Source organism: Theobroma cacao, chromosome 2 (genome assembly GCF_000208745.1).
Source record: "Theobroma cacao cultivar B97-61/B2 chromosome 2, Criollo_cocoa_genome_V2, whole genome shotgun sequence".
Lineage (NCBI taxonomy): Eukaryota > Viridiplantae > Streptophyta > Magnoliopsida > Malvales > Malvaceae > Theobroma > Theobroma cacao.
In genome coordinates, this window is record NC_030851.1 from 5103041 (window position 1) to 5120186 (window position 17146).

The 17146-nt window shown below is 33.4% G+C and overlaps 3 protein-coding genes and 1 long non-coding RNA gene across 5 annotated transcripts; 1 reads left to right on the plus strand and 3 right to left on the minus strand.

The window, feature by feature from the left end:
* Positions 1310-2143, minus strand: LOC18607943. The gene is made up of 2 exons (XM_007042375.2): positions 1655-2143; positions 1310-1553 (listed from the first exon to the last, which is right to left on the minus strand). The coding sequence occupies exons 1-2, from the start codon at positions 2028-2030 to the stop codon at positions 1462-1464; spliced, it is 468 nt and encodes a 155-aa protein (XP_007042437.1). The 5' UTR covers positions 2031-2143; the 3' UTR covers positions 1310-1461.
* On the minus strand, positions 3958-7656 carry LOC18607944 (pentatricopeptide repeat-containing protein At4g33990). 2 transcript variants are annotated; one of them, XM_018114573.1, is made up of 2 exons: positions 7586-7656; positions 3958-6904 (listed from the first exon to the last, which is right to left on the minus strand). In XM_018114573.1, the coding sequence occupies exons 1-2, from the start codon at positions 7591-7593 to the stop codon at positions 4450-4452; spliced, it is 2463 nt and encodes an 820-aa protein (XP_017970062.1). In that variant the 5' UTR covers positions 7594-7656; the 3' UTR covers positions 3958-4449. The 2 variants fall into 2 exon arrangements, 1 of the variants encoding a protein (XP_017970062.1); XR_001926322.1 differs by having other exon boundaries at positions 6872-6904; positions 7158-7656.
* On the plus strand, positions 12268-17131 carry LOC18607945 (ABSCISIC ACID-INSENSITIVE 5-like protein 7). The gene is made up of 5 exons (XM_007042378.2): positions 12268-12443; positions 13435-14611; positions 15649-15720; positions 15810-15839; positions 16629-17131. Exons 2-5 carry the CDS (start codon positions 13511-13513, stop codon positions 16695-16697), a joined length of 1272 nt encoding a protein of 423 aa, XP_007042440.1. The 5' UTR covers positions 12268-12443; positions 13435-13510; the 3' UTR covers positions 16698-17131.
* Positions 16082-16637, minus strand: LOC108660887. Its single transcript, XR_001926588.1, has 2 exons — positions 16556-16637; positions 16082-16457 (listed from the first exon to the last, which is right to left on the minus strand). It is a non-coding gene; the product is annotated as an uncharacterized LOC108660887 (long non-coding RNA).

Sequence of the window (17146 nt, forward strand, 5' to 3'; positions counted from 1 at the left end):
AAAAATGTCATTTTTCACTCTCCCAACATATATATAGTTGTCTTATTTGAGAATAAGACAACTAAATATATGTTAAATACAAGGAAATTTTTACCCCTACATAAAATTGTAAATAAATTAAATCATATTGTACATTTAAGAATAATCAATTAAGTTGTAAGAGTATTTGAGATTTTTTAATCGAGTATTTTTGTTAATTGTTCATAAACCATACAAAAATTTGATGTGACTTTTTTTAAAGGGTTTATATTTGATATAGTGTCAGTGTATAGTATTTATGCACCATTATTTAACCATAAAATGTTACGTATTAAATATGTGTAGAAAAAATTCAAAAATCATTCAACATTAATATTTTTAAAATTATAAATATTTATTTTTTTTGAGTTTTTAATTCTTAAATATATTTAAACGTCATCTCAGTAAAATTTAAAAACATAGATATTTTTAAAATTATTATCATTTAATTAATTTTAAATTTATTTACTAACAATAAAATTTATATACTAACAATACATTAAATATAATTTTTTAAAATTTATTTTTATAATTTCAAAATTTTTTTTTTTGGTCACAAAACATGCTAAAAATTCTAAAATATGAAAAAAAATGTTTTTGTCGTGATGTCCCTTTCAACACGAGTGACCAATAACAAAGTTGAAAAAGAAGGGATCACCACCCATTGAGGATAGATAGCAATTTTATCCAAAATGGGAGATATCATTATTTTGCTCCCAAATTTGGTAACATAGTGAATCATACATGAAATGCAAATTTTAGTTAGTGTCCAGCTCACCCAAAATCAAAGTTGATAGGGCCACGGCTCTTGAAAAGACAAGGAAAGCTTAATAATATGGCAACTAATACCTCTGTAAATCCCGAATAATGCGGTTCATTATATTTTCATTATCAATTCTTATTCAGCAAGCTTTATTTCCATATTATATTTAAAATACCATATTTAGAAGATTGATCAAATTGACCTTTCTACCAATCTTTCAAATTATCATATTGAAAGCCAAAATTGACTCTAATAAGTCAAAATTTATTTTATGTATAAATAAATAAATTTATTTTGTATTAAAAATATTTTCATAATTTTGTAATATAAAACTCACACTTTGCTATCCAAAGAGTGCTAATAGAAAAAATTTGGCGTAATACTAATTGAGAAAAAAAACAAATAACATCTCAAAAAGTATAAGTAAAGTTTACTAAAAAAAATTGTTTTACTTCGACTGATAAATTAATATAACCAAAACGAAGAAGAAATCAAATCAAATCAAATATTAAAAAAAAAACAAGAAGCTAATCATAAAAATATATATTACAATGAAATCCCAATCCTATCTATTACAATACAAACTTGAACTTTAGAAGTTATATAAAATTAATTTCTACATCCAATACTGTTAACTGAAGCTTCTATACAAAAATAAGGAGGAAAAGAGAACACCGCAATCAATTTGGTTCTCCTGAAAACTGCCGCACCGAACATGCCACCACCTGCGCCCATTGCCGCAACCTAGTCTTAACCGTCTCCGGATCGTCGCCTATAGCCCAACAATTGACATCAGACAATTAAGAATCGTCGTCGGCGATATGATTTCATTGAATTTAATAAAGAGAATTACTGTATAATACTAATGTTTACCATGATCAATTATCGTGCTAGAGCTACCAGCATCGTTAAAGGATCCAATCGATGAAGTGGATGAAGACCTCGATAATCTACCGCTATATTGACGATTAACGGCGCAGTAAAATGGCAAAGCGGGTAAAGTATCGGATAGTTTCGGATCCAGTTCGGGCGAGTCGGGTTCGAAACCGAAACCTAACTCGATACAGCCTTTGAGCTCCTGCAAATCATCGTTGGTGACGCTTTGGCTACGACGGAGCCCCACGCCATAGCTTCCCTTCCGCCTGAGCCACGCCTCGTCTCGCTCCGCGTCAGGGGACCACGATCGCTGCTTGTATAAATGCCTTGGTTGTGGCGGAGGGGGTGGAGGCGGCGCGTAACGTCTCGACATTGGGTTCACAGCCGTAGCTGCACGCTGTATCGGGTTGGCTAGGGTTCTCTGGGTAATCAGTGGGGGAGGGGAGAGGTTCAGGACGTTTCACAAACTCTTCGTGCGTGTTTCCAAGTGTATATATATATTCACATATAACAATATATATGAATTTAGTTTTTTTTTATTTATTATTTTTAGGAGGTGGCGGGATGGGGGTCTTTTTGAAATATTTTATTGATTTTGGGGCGTTATGTACGCAAAAGCAGCAAAACCATTAAATAGGTTTGGTTGGTGGGTCAATGGTGCACCCAGCCAAATTATACAGAGCTCCACCAATCATTTATGGCCACATAATAATTCTAGGATAAAGCTGTCAATTAATAGCGTTAGTTTTTCGGATTGTTATAATTTTGATCAAAAATTAATTCAGTCCTTATATTTTTTAATTTTATTTAATTTTATTTATAAATTTAAAATCAAAATAATTTTTTTTTAATTTTTTTTAATTTAATTTTTCTCGTAACGATATTTAATTTTATCATTATATGAAATGACGCCACCAATGATATCAACATTGACATGATACATTTTTATGACGTGACGTACCATATGACATAAACATGATGACGTGGTAATGTCATATGATATTAATATGATGACATAATAATGCTGACATAAGATTAACATACTAATATGTTAATGTCACGTGAAATATCAAAAAAATTTTCAAAATAAAAAATTTTATCACATCATAAGAATTAAATTAAATAAAAATATATAATACAATAATTAAATTGAACAAAATTAAGATGTAGAGGGACTAAATTGAAAAAAATATTTGAAAAATACAAATCTTTAAGTAGATTATTGATACATTTATTAATAAGTCAAATATTTAAATGTAAAAAATTTATGGTGTTAAAAAATATATATAAATATTTTCTTACTTAACTATTTGATTTTAAAATATGTACATTAATTTATCTTTTTTGTAAAAAATTAAGTTTGAATTCTCCTTCTATAAAAAAAAATTTCGAAAAAATTTCATACTTAAATCAAATTTAGATGAATAACTTGCATTCTGTTATAATAAAATAATATAAAATGACTAAATAAACTTTTTCTATTTATAATAGTATAAAAATTTAAAATTTATTTAACTTAATTTTTAACTTGAACTGAATTTAAATTAGTAAAATATGTTGATTTCGTTACAATTTTCACAATTTACAAATACCAATTCTTTTAAAATTATTCAACTTTTACTCAATTTACTTTTTATTTAATTACACAAAATTCTTATAAAATGATTTTATTTAAGTTCAAATACTACAATCAAATTCTGCTAAATCTTTTAAACCTTAAACGATCAAATGTAGACACATTTTGTTATAACCACATGCTTTCACCCCTCCTAACATTGACGTGGCCTCACATGATTGGCTTAAATATGCCCAATGTTATATGTATAGCTCGTCAATTTGTTTTCATGAATTTTGATATATTGTATAAATATAAAATATTAATATTTTTATGAGTAAATACAAATATTATATGATTAATCAAACGTGTAAATGTTATAAATACATACACGACTATATTAACAAAATATTTCACGTTTAACAGTTAATTAAACAAATTTTACAAAAAAGAATAAATAAGAGATTTCTTCTACTTAATAAGCATGTCTTTAAGATTGAAAGTGTAACATAAAGGTAAGACAAACCTGACACCCATTGACATACTAATCACCTTCCTAGGTTTTTATGTGCATCCACAAAAATTTACTCGTATTACTTTTCACTTATATTTTACCCTAAAAAATATTCATTGAGATACAGAAAGAAAGATTGCTGTAAACATTGAAAAATCATCAAAAAAAAAAAAGGAAAAAGAAAATCTTGGCCGCTTACTATTGTTAAAGAAAACAAGCTGGCAATTAGGATGACTAAGAAAGTCAGCTGTGTATAATCAACTTTTGTTTCCATGCGCAAAGGGTTTAGAAAACCACATGGTCCAGATAAGCATATGGACCCTCTGACATTCCCACCGAGCTGGCAACTTGGTTGGCACTCGAGCAACAGCAGAGCGGTTCAACCACAATGCCAAGAAAGAAAGCACAGTGGTTTGGACTTGGGATCACAAAAATGATGAAACTTTTGATTAAGAGAAAAAAGTGTCGCCAAATCAGGTTGCAAAAAGAACAACCTTCCCTCACGCGATGCTGATTTAAATGGGTGCATCAAGCTGAAAAGCATTCATTCCTCCAGTGGCCTTGTCTGACGTAGGCCAACTCATCCTGGAAGTATGCTCAGACTTTAGTGATCATCAATCCAAGCTCCAGCTCAACTGCTCAAGCCCAAAAAGTGTACTCAATTCTTCTCGCAATCCCTTGTCTCAACAATTCCAAGGTTGTTCCATCAATTGTTTAGTCATGTCACCAATAGTCCCCACAAGAGCAAATCCCATCTTTGAAGTGATGAAAACGGTTTGAATCCCTCACGATGATCTCTCTATCAGTAATTTGAGATATGAATTTGGTCGCATTGTGGCAATCACCACAAACTCTCAGGTTCTTGAATATTCGGATAGGACTTTTAGGAGGACTGCTGATAATTCCGTATGCAATTGCCAGTCTCTCACTGTGACTCATAAGGATATGCTCCTTCTCGTCCTCCTCAACATCCTGCAACACAAAACTGTAGTCTGGAACATAGCCTAGGCTTTTCATTTTAGCAGTCAAACTCCTCAACTCCTTGAATATCTCCTCACATTTCGGATGGCTTCGATTTCCAGTATAAAAGACATCAACCTTATTACTCACCTCGATTGAGCTCCATCCAGGAGTCTTCCTCAATCCCTTATCTCTAGCCACTGCTCTTACTTTATCCACTCCCTCCCATTTCCCAATATTTGCATAAATGTTTGACAACAGAACATAGTACCCAACATTGTCTGAATCCACTTCAAACAAGCGATCTGAAGCAAAGGTGCCCAAGTCAATGTTTCCATGTATTCTACAAGCACCAAGAAGGGCACCCCAAACAGATGCATCAGGCTTTACTGGCAAGTTTTTTATAAAATTATATGCCATTTCCAGATGCCCAGCTCGACCAAACAAATCTACCATGCAGCCATAATGCTTCAAAATAGGCTCAATTCCATACTCTTCCTGCATCACATGAAAGCACCATTGACCCTCATCAACCAGACCTGAATGGCTACAAGCTGAAAGCAGAGATACAAATGTTACATGGTCTGGCTTCACCCCCTCTTCTCGCATTTCTCTAAATAGCTTCAGAGCTTTCTCAGCATGCCCATGAATTCCATGACATGATATTATGGCATTCCAGGGGACAGAAGTCATTTTGGGCACTTCAAAGAACAAGGACATAGCATCATCTAATTTCCCACATTTTCCATACATGTCGATCAGGCAGGTTCCCACGAAGATATCCAAATAGAAAGAGTTCTTAATCAACCGTCCATGAACTCTCATCCCCTGTTGCAGGGCTCCTACATTAGAATAAGCAGGTAGAATGCTCACCCAAGTCGCTTGGTTGGGCGTTATCTCCTTGCACTCTTGCATCATGCCATATGCTTCAATTGCCTCACCTGCCAAACCATTTTGAGCATAACCAGTGATCAAAGTGTTCCAAGATACCACATCTTTCACTGGGAGGACGTCAAAAACTGCATGTGCAGAATCCATAATGCCCAATTTTGCATACATGTCCACTACTGAATTTCCAGAGATGACATCCTTCAGAAACCAACCTCTCCTCATGACGAATCCATGAACAGACTTACCCTTCCGAGAATCACTTAACTGAGCAACAATAGAAGATAAACTCACCAGTGTCAGATAATCAGGATTAATTCCAATTAGTTTCATATTGTAGAATAAACCTAGTGCCATATGTGGATCATCATTCTGCTCATAGGCAGCAATTATTGAGTTCCATGACACCAAATCCCTTACCACCATGTGATCAAAAACCTTCTGGGCATGCTCCAATTTACCAAACTTGGCATACATGTTAATCAATGCATTAGACACAAACAAGTCAAATTCCAACCCACTTTTTATAGCATATAAATGAATCAACCTCCCGTATAAAATATCATCTAATTGTGCACAAATAGGAAGAATGCTAGCTATAGTAACAGGATCCATCATTACCCTTTCCAATCTCATCTCATTCAAAACCTCTAATGCTTCTGCAGCATTGCCGTTTTGACAATATCCAGAAATCATTGCATTCCAAGAACCCATATCTCGTACTGGCATATCATCAAACAATTTACGAGCAGAGCCTACAATTCGAAACCGGGTATACATATGAACCAAGGAAGCAGTAACAAATACATCCCATTCAAAACCCAGTTTTAGAACCAAGCAATGCATCCTCATTCCATCAGGTAGATTTTTACAAGCTTTTAGAACAGGAGGAAAAGTATAGAAATCTGGTCGAAGACCTGAGGTCGAGAAAAACTGATAGAAACAATCCACAGCTTCCTGAAAACGGCCACTGCGAACATAAGCAGAAACCATTGCGTTCCAGGTATAGACATCTTTTTCGTTGATCTGATCAAAAGTGCGACGAGAGAATGAGACATCGCCAAGGTAAGCATAAAGATTAACAAGCTTGGCTGAAATAAAGATGCTTTGAGCTTTTCCCGAAACCAAAACAAGGGCATGAAGGCGCTTCGCAAGGTGCAATTGGGTGCAGGATTTGAACAGATGATTGAAATCAATTGATTTGTCATTGTCTTCACATCCATTTGAAGTACCTTGTAGAGAATTTGCAGCTGCTGAAAACAAGGGGCACCGCACTTGAAGCAATGGGAAAATTTTGGAAATATGCCTAACTCTGTAGGTTGGCACCAATCTGAGTAAAATAGGCAATGCATAAGGCATACTGCATATTACTTTTAAAATTTTAAATACGCACCATGGCCTAACTCTAATAATTACTTGAAACAAAAGATCAGTAGATGTCCGCAATGGAATTTCTGGTGACAAGAAATTCAAGTGAAACTTAAAACAGAACTAATGAAAAACAGGATGAAAATATCAAATGAAATTAACACAGAACGGTAGCCCAATAAAGGTTCCATGATTCACTATCATATCCAACTTACAGAATTCAAGTTAGAGAGATTTGTAAATCTGAAGTGGTGAAGTTAACCAGAATCAACAAGTTTTCTGTAGCTTTAATAAGTTGCACCCTCATTTTTATAATCTATCTCAAGCTCAAAGCTCTCTCAAGTAAAAATATATTCCAAGAATGAACTAAGGTACAATGTACTAAATGCAAAAGCACAAAAAGTCTCCCAGACGAACAAAACCCAAAAACCGCTTCAAGTCTCTCTCTTCTTCCACAACCTTCAAACTGAACAGAAGCGAACTGAAGCCAGTTCTTGTTCTTGCTGCTTGTCTTTCAAATGGATAAAAGAACCCAAAAATCAAAGGCCCAGAATCAGAAAAAGAAAAAATCCCATCCGTTCACACCAAGTTCTTAATTAAGTTTAAATGAGGAAGCAAGAAGAAATTATTCGGAGAATTGCACCTGAACATACATCTAGCTCTTTATTGTAAAGGATATATTGGAAATGAGTAGAAATTCAGAACTACGATGATGATGATAATGATTTCCCGAGAGTACGGTTTGGCCTGCTAGGGTTTAAGTCTTTCGAAGAGGGAGAGAAAGGGTTTAGATTGGGCTTGCTGCTTGGGCTGCGTGAGTTGATACCCATATTCTAAATCAGGAAATTAAGGTTGGGCTTGAAATTCTTTTGGATCCTGAGCAGAAAAGGTGCACATTCGCTGTATCCTAACCTGAAATATAGGTAACAGATCCGTTATGCTTTAATAGATAAACAATTAAAAATAATAATATAAATTATTTTTTATAACTGGGATTTAGGTGATTAAAAAAATTTTAAAAATTAAGTGATAAAAATAATAATTTACTCGTTTTAGGTATAAATATAATAAAATATTTCATGCTGGAAACACAGAAGATCCCACGGGTGACTTAAAAATCTCAGATCATATGAGACCCATTTGTTCTTGCTCTCCACCTTCTTTTGCAGGCCATCAGATCTGATGACAAAAAAGGATAGACAAAACCTTATGGTTATGCAGAGATTGGAATAAGGAATATGCCCAGAATTTGTTATAACATAAGCTCAAAATCATCCTCTAAAAAACACACCCAAAATCCTTGTACCAAAAACAATACAAGCAGTGAAAAATACTATTACCTCTGTTGTACTACAAGTGACTATTGCCTAATTCGAGGTTGTACTACTTACTTTGTCCTAAACAGATCAAATTGGATATAGCTTTAATTCTACGGCTATTTTAGTACTGTTTTTCTTAATCACATCATCCAATTTTAAGAAAGAAAAATCAATTTATCGATTGGATCATCGAATTAAAGAAGTATCATATATTGTTGGGATTTGTTTAGTATTTTATAAATATATGTGCATTAGTTTCGTGTTCAAGCAATCTGAGTTGTTGAACAATAAATTCTAAAATAAAATAGACAAAAAAAACAATGTTACCTAATTTCTATTGCTCACATGAGCTAGTTTCAACCACAAAAATGCTTGCATACCTCAACTAACATTTGAGTAAATAAATATATCCTAAACTTCTAGTTCGCAATTTTTTTTTTATAAGAACAGTTTTATTTTTCCCAACTTTTGATCCTGAAAATACTCGCAAATAATATGAATTTAACAAATTGATTATTTATCAATATCTATTTTTATAAATAATTGGTAATGAGGTATTTATTATTTTCTTTTTTTTGTCAAATCATAACTCATAAGTATTAATTATTAAATTTATATTCTTAAATAAAAATAATTATTTTGTTAATGTTAATGTTATGAAATAAATCTTAAATGAATAATTATAAAAAAAATATTTAAAAAAAATCAAAAGAGTAAGAAAATCTTATTCAAATGTGTATTTATAATTATAACTGAAGTGAGAATCAATTTATAAGCTAACAATTTCTTGAATTATAATTTTAATCTAATTCTATTTAAGAGTTTAAATTATATTATATTTTTTATATCTTAATTATTAAATTTATTGATTTGATCTGCATTTCTTAAATAATGAGATAATATACATTCACACAGTTAATATAAGTTTTATTTTCATAAGGACGTACACATGATGCAATGAAAGTTAGATTGTGGAGAACGGACTGGATAGGTGCGGGCCCACCATCATACATAATATGGTGAGCATATGAAGGAATCAAGCGCAACCACGTTGTCGGCCGGAAACCCCACCATCTGTGCAGATTACGAATCCTCATGATTGGTTTGGGTAATATGTACCCAGTACTATCATTCTGATTATGAAACCGTTAATGGTGCGACGCTGATGTGTGGGTCTCAGCCGTTTATCTCTGGTGACCCGCACGGCCTGTAAAATTCCTAGTGCCGCTCTTTGTTGCCAACTCATTCCATGACATGACATTGTTGTTTCTTTTTTTTTGGCTAAAGCCGATTTTCTTAAGGTGATTATTATTTTTATAATTTATTCACTTTTTTTGGTAATTTAAAAAATCATACTTTTTTTCATTAAATATTTTGAAACGTTGTCCAATTAAATCTTTGCTAGATTTAGACACTCATAATCCCATATCCCTTAATTGCAAGCAATTCTAAAATAGAAAGTTTCCTAATGGGGTAAATACCAAGCACGGTGAAATCAGTTATTTTTGGTTAATGCTTTGCTTTTTATTTTAAAAACTAAAAATATCAAATAAATGGTACTTAGTAATAAACTTTAAGATAAATTATTATAAATATTAATTAAAGAGAAAATGCTTAAATTTTGGACACGTACATTAAAGGGGAAAAAAAAAAGGAGACGTGATATGTGGCTATTAGTCTATATGACCTTTTTCCCCCTTTTGCTTTAAATTTAATGTAGCGCACAAAAAAGAGCAAAAAAAATGTTGACTAATGAAAACATTGCAAATTTAGTCATGAATTTTTTAAGTGAAGAATAACATAATTTTTTAAAAATTTATTTTCGAGATTGCAAGTTTGAAAAATGAATAAAGTTATAAATCTTTTATTGTGTAACCCAAAACATATATACATAATATAAATAATTTAATAGCAACAACAACATATATCTTCAAAAAAAAATTTTAAACAATCGAAGGTGGTCGAGATATTTTTAAAAGTTAAAATTCACATCCCAATTCATCTATTTAAAAGTTAAAAGTGCAATAGTCTCGTAGACGTTTTGCATTTTTCCTGACATGAGAGGTAAAAACTAAAAAGATGGAAGCTTTCGGCCATGGAAGTAGATCTGGGGAAGCTTTTAACTGCTAGAGAAGAAACAGTGTTCCACGAACATGCGTCAGATGGAAGAGCAGAGTCGCATGTGCATCCGTGCATGACAATGTGATGGAATTGACATCTATTTGATGTGCGCACATAACACGTGAAATCCACCAAAGAAAGTTACTCTATGCTTTAAAATGAGGGTACGGAAGAATTAATCTTAACCATATGACAATCTTTCTTTTGTTCGTTCAAACCCCTTTTTATTGTTTTTTAAAGCAATTTACTTTGTCTAGTTAGGTAGGGATAGTGAAGGATTTGAATGCAAAAGCATCGTTTTTAACTAAAATTTTAGATTCTAGACGTCTTGAACCTGAGTGTATTTGAATGTTGTGAATGGCCTTTCAAGAGAAAATTAATGTTATTAATGTAGTGACTTTTTATAATGAATTTAGCTATTCATCGTTCATCCCTCATTTTTTTTTAAATTAATACATTACCAAACGTATTTGGGTATTAATTATATCAAATTTGTGAATTTCAAGAGTAATAATGCTACATTTATTTTTAAAGTTTGAATAAAAATTTCCAATTTGTAATAATATTGCTTGTGAAGTTGTAATGAGAGTAATAAATTAACTATTTAACTTTTTGAATGATAGGATGGACATTCTTATCATTGAATTATATCTTTTAAAAAATTCAACGAACGTTATTTCTTAATTATCTCAACTCGTGTAATCTATGGTTCATTGTTATTTTTTTAATAAATTCACTATTAATTATCAATTAAAACCAAGTATATAAGGGAACTATTTCAATAGATTTGAGACTGTACCATATCTCATGTTCATCATAAAACTAATTAGTATGTTGATTGAATGCTCACAACGTTGCATGTTTTTAATTCTTTACCAGCTAGTGTTAGTTCAGTGTTGTTAATAAACATTTTGGGTCTTGCATTACCTAAAACGATATAGTTAATTTTTATAAATTTATTTTCTTATCTATATATAAAAGAAACATATAAATATTGAGATTGGCTTTTTAGTATTTGAATTAGAAGTCTTTCATCTATGTGAGTAACTTTTTTTTAATAACTTTAATTAGAAAGATTTCACAATTAGAATGTAGTAGTTAGGAGTTAGGACTATATTTTAATTAATATATTTTAATATCGAGTAACAGTCTTAATTTGTTATCCTAGGGCGTAGAGCAAATTGATGTAATCAGCACAGTGAAAACATTAATTAGGCATGTAATCATTGGTACCGCACACATATAAATGTGTATTTAATACATATTATTACATACAACCTTGACCTGTTGCATCAAGTATTAAAATCTAATTAAATAGTTGTTGAAATTTATTCGAATTTCCAAAACTTGTGGGTAAAAATGATTTATTCTTCAATCTCATTGTACAATTAAATGTAGTGGAAGTTTACACATGAGTCAATAATTTTATTTTATCATATACTATACGTTGTTTGGTTGTAACTTATGTGATAAAAATTTATTTTCGATTTTTTAAAAATTCTATTACTAAGTTTTAAGACGGTAACAAGGAGAGAAAATGAAAGCCATGTAAAACATGCATTGTATGCAACTGTGCACCATACCGTACACAATTTTCATCTCCTCCGCGGGACAAATTAATCCAGCATCCAAGAACCATCGATCACCTTGTCGGAAAGCAGATCCAACGGCCAGAGATTTCCCACCTTTGTCTCACCCATTGGCTACAAGTCACATCACAATTTCAACCGCATTTCTACTGATCCACGTTGCGCCATCTCCGCGGCTAATCAGTCTTCCACGTAAATATTATTATAATGAATTAAAAAAACATGACAAGGAAAATTACAATTAAATCCACCAAAATCGGGGAAGCTCCTTAAATTTCGACCCGTGTCGAGGCGGCACTAGACACTTGTCGCCTCCACACTGCTAAACCCTCTTTCTCTTCAGAGAAACGACACAGCTCTCTCTCTCTCTCCCTCTCGCTCGAGTCCACACACACTCCCGATTTTCAACACATTTTATTTTTTATTTTTGTTTACGAAAATTAAATACTACTGCCGAAAATAAAATTAAAAGGTAAAAAAAAAGGAAAAAGAAAGTGTCTCTTTCTTTTCTTCTCTTCCTTACTCTTTCTCTCGCTTCTTCGTTATCTATTGTTTTATTTTTCCCCATTTTCTTATTATATTTTTGTCTTTTTCTTATTTTTAGTTTTATTTTTTTGCCTCAATTTTTTGTTTCCTTTTTCTCGATTAAGGAAACCGTATTGAATGGATTAAAGAAGAGATTTTGTGCTTAAGAGTTAGTTTAGCTGCTTGTTTTTTTTTTTTTTTCTGTTCTATAAAAATGAAAGTTTCTTTCCCTTTGACTCCTTTTTTGTTGTTTTGGTTGAATTTTTCTTGATATTACATGCTTTCGATAGATTTTATGATTTGGAATAATGGGTTGGTTTTAGATTCTAATAAAGCTTCAATATCTGTGTTGTTCCATGGATATGGAAGTTTACTATTACGAGAAATGGCAGTTTGACACTTGTTGGCTGTTGATTAGTTTCTGGCTCCAAGATTTTTTTTTTTCATTTTAGTTTTTGGATCTGAGTTTTGGAGAAAGATAAAACGACTTAATATAGTTTCAGATTTTTCTTTATTATCTGCATAAATTGGATGGCTTTGCAGGACAGTTGGTTTTCTTATGTGTATGATCGTATATTTTGTACCACTTGTTGGAGAATATTGAATTTTGAGATATCACATGAAAGTTTTAATGCTTATTGGTTCCCATATTTACTAAGCCGTTACTTTCTCATGTTGTCTTTTAGATTTTTACGGTTCGAAGTTGTGATAGATAGTATGATTTTATTGCTAGTTAGATATTTATGGTTTAATGGAATTGGGATTAAAAAGTATGTCCATAATTGGAAATATATCGAGAATGTTATGTATGATTAACTTTGACTTTGCTTGGTTTGGTGAACATTTATTAGATCTTAAGTTAAAGGAAAAAAAAAGGTTATAAAAGGAAAAGTGAATGACATAATCGTCTCATCTACTTCAGTTGGATGGATTTTTAGGGCAATCGTGATTTGAGGTCATCTGGGGCAATCTTGATTTGAGGTCATCTGTGTCTGCTGCTGTTTAAAAAGAGACATGGGATCTCATCTGAATTACAAGAACTTTGGTGATGCTCCAAGTATGGAAGGAAACGGGTCAAAGCCACTGGGGAATTTCCCATTGGCTAGGCAGTCATCTATATACTCATTGACCTTTGATGAGCTGCAGAACACCTTTGGTGGACTTGGGAAGGACTTTGGGTCAATGAACATGGATGAACTCTTGAAAAATATATCAACTGCTGAAGAGACTCAGGCTGTGACAACAGCTTCAGTTGCTGGAGGAGAAGGAAGTTTTTCTGGTGGGAATTTGCAGAGGCAAGGATCATTGACATTGCCGAGGACTCTGAGTCAGAAAACGGTTGATGAAGTATGGAGAGACTTGATGAAAGAAAATGATGGTGCTAAAGACGGAAGTAATGGCGGTGGTGTTGGTGGAGGAGCAAGTTTACCACAGAGGCAACAGACTTTGGGAGAGATGACGTTGGAGGAATTCTTGGTGAGGGCAGGTGTTGTAAGAGAAGATATGCAACAGATTGGAATGGCAAACAATAGTGGATTCTTCGGTAACAACACTGGTGTAGCTCTCGGATTTCAACAGACAAATAGAAACAATGGCTTTTTGAGTAACAATAACTCAGTTCTCAATCATCCTCCAAGGTTACCATTGAACATGAGTGGAGTCAAATCCTCACAGCCACAGCAGCAGCAGCAGCAACAACAACAACAACAACCACAGCAACAGCAGCAGCAGCAGCCACAACCACTCTTTCCCAAGCAACAAACAGTAGCATTTGCTCCTTCTATGCACTTAATGAACACTGCACAGCTTGCTAATCCAGGAGTTAGGGGTTCAATGGTTGGAATTGGTGACCCATCTATGAATAGTAATCTAGTTCAGTCTACCGGGCTGCAGAGTGGTGGGATGGGAATAGTTGGTTTAGCATCTCCTCCAAGCCAGATATCTTCAGATATGATTCCAAATAACAGCGTAGATGCCACTTCTTTGTCACCAGTTCCTTATGTATTTGGCCGGGGAAGAAAATGCAGTGCAGCTTTGGAGAAAGTAGTTGAGAGAAGGCAAAGGAGAATGATTAAGAACAGAGAGTCAGCTGCAAGATCACGAGCTCGCAAGCAGGTAAGTTGGGTGATTGAGCCACTACACTTTTTTTTCCCCACACTCAGTTAGATAGTATGTCTTTTAATGTATAGATTCAAACTCCTTTATGTGGATACTTGTTGAAAAAGTTGCAACTTTGTTTCAAATTTTTTTCCCTGCTAAAAACATGCTACATAATAAGGTTTAGCAGGATGCCCTTGCTTTCTTTGTGTGAAAATAGTGGTTTGGTATGGTTTCTACTTGGCACATCAAATGTAATGCCAGTGCAAAGCTACTGCTTTTTGCTGCTTGCACCATTATGACTGGCGTGACAGTCAGGTTCACATTGGAAGAATATCTCTCTCTTGGGGGGGGTTCTCGTTCTGATTATGACGATATGGGCGTACTTAAAGGCACTAAGTAAATTGCTGTTTGTATGTCGCCCTTTCTGTTGAAGGAACTATGATGAAAGATTCATGCAACTGTTGTTCGAAACAAAATTTTAAATACAACATAGAATTTTAATCAATGTTGTTCAGTGCATTCTTCTTGTTATGGCTTTCTATTTGTGGATATGAAATGCTGCAGCTCGAGTTCATTTCTTCCTACTACTCTTGAAAACCACACTATGTTTTGATTGCAAGATTCCTTGTGAGATGTGGAAGAAACTCTAATCAAACCCTATATACTAACAAGATTATGATCATGTATCATTCTTGGGGCATGGCATAAATTTGAAGTGCCAATTTAATAACACAGCTGTTTAACTCCTTGGACAAGTTTATGGAGTGGGCATGTCATATGATTGACTCAGTTGTTACAGTTGTATTATTTTTCCATTATCTTTATGTATCACATTAATCATATTGGAATTAAATGGTATCATTTCGTCTTAATTGTGTGAAAATTGTTTGAATGATAAATGGTGGTGATCATAGAGGTTCCTCAATTGTCTTTTTGAACCCAACTGTAAAAGAAAAGAACTATAGAAGTATAATTTCTACTAATTATTGATTTATAGTTTAGCTCCAAATATAAAACAACTGATTGCTTTAACTGTTCTGCGTTTCTGGCAGGCCTATACATTGGAACTTGAAGCTGAAGTTGCAAAACTTAAAGAAATGAACCAAGAATTGCAGAAGAAACAGGTAAGTCATTGACTAAGAGTCTAAGATGCTTTGTGTTTTATTGAAAATGTTGGGTGATGGCCTCCTTGACTGTTTTTTGGTTGGTGCAGGAAGAAATGATGGAAATGCAGAAAAATCAGGTAAATGCTCATTTCATACTTCCATTACTACCTTACATTTTATATTACCATTCAAAAGCAGCAACTAGCTTTTAGATGGGCTCCAAGGCCCGAAGAAAAACAAATTTTTGCAAACCATAGTATAAACTATAGTGTCATATGGATATTTATTGAGATGTTATCATGTTTTAGGATGTTTATTCTTGTGCACTTGTTTTCACGTTGGGAAAGTAGTAAGCCTCAAAATATGTATTATCCTGAGATTAAAATGATAATAGACGTTTTCTCTCATATAATTGGAAACGAACACTAGGTATTTACAGGATGATTAACTGAAAAAGATCAACAATGACTGATTTGTCATTACGTGAAGGATGTGCTTAACTTGAAATCAAGTCTTCTGCTTCCTTTCCAACTTTCCTTTTCCATTGCTCTTTCTTTTTTTATTAACAATTGGTCGACCATATCACACCAAAACCCTGTAAAATATCTAGACTGACAATGCCAAAAAGCAATTGCTGGATTAAAGGGTCAAAGATGAGTTACAAACTTACAATTGAATTTGCACCAAGGCCAGTGGTGCCGTCTAGGTTGAGTGGTTGACCAAAGGAGAGGGCAGTAACGTAAAGGAGTTGATGACTAGTTGCATATTACACACACACACACTCAGTAAATTTGTACTGGCGTTATTCTTCATTAAAAGTTGACCAGAAAGTTAAGCTAGACATGAGCGTTACCCTTTTCTTTACTAACGTCACTGTTAGAGGACAATGCTGATATTATTCTGCTTTCTGTTGCCTAATTCGACAGATGTTAGAGACAATGAGTCGACCGTGTAAAAGACACTGCTTGAGAAGAACGCTGACTGGTCCTTGGTAGAGTTGGAACTGCTGATGGTACAAACTTTACTTAGATACGCAATCCTGGCCAGTGGTATGGCACAAGGATTGCGGGTGTGCATCTATTATCTGTATCTTATACTGCAGAAGGGGTAGATAGCTGTATGAATAGGAGCAAAGGGTTTTGAGTTGTAAATTATGAACTTAATACTATTAGCTCAACCGTGTAGATTAGACTTTCTGGTTGGCTTGATCTCTGTTTGCCTATCATGATATAACGTTGACAACAAAGGCATGTAGGAAAGTCAGACGTATTTCTCCTCTTATGTTTTTACACTCCACCCACAGACTTGGTTAGTCTCTAACCTACCATTAGATTTGACTTTTTAATTTAAGACATCTCTTATCTTTTTGCCTTGTTGTAACAGATAAACTTAGGTCATCGAATCTGTTTATTCATTTGATGTTGTGCTATGTCTTATATCTAGA

What these genes read in the sequence shown, in the direction of transcription:
- LOC18607943 (XM_007042375.2), bottom strand. Translation starts at nt 2,030, where the DNA reads ATGTCGAGACGTTACGCGCCGCCTCCACCCCCTCCGCCACAACCAAGG. An exon ending in TAGCACGATAATTGATCATG is followed by an intron (nt 1,554 to 1,654) that starts GTAAACATTAGT and finishes GTTGGGCTATAG; the next exon opens with GCGACGATCCGGAGACGGTT.
- LOC18607945 (XM_007042378.2), top strand. Translation starts at nt 13,511, where the DNA reads ATGGGATCTCATCTGAATTACAAGAACTTTGGTGATGCTCCAAGTATG. An exon ending in AAGAATTGCAGAAGAAACAG is followed by an intron (nt 15,721 to 15,809) that starts GTAAGTCATTGA and finishes TGGTTGGTGCAG; the next exon opens with GAAGAAATGATGGAAATGCA. An exon ending in TGGAAATGCAGAAAAATCAG is followed by an intron (nt 15,840 to 16,628) that starts GTAAATGCTCAT and finishes CTAATTCGACAG; the next exon opens with ATGTTAGAGACAATGAGTCG.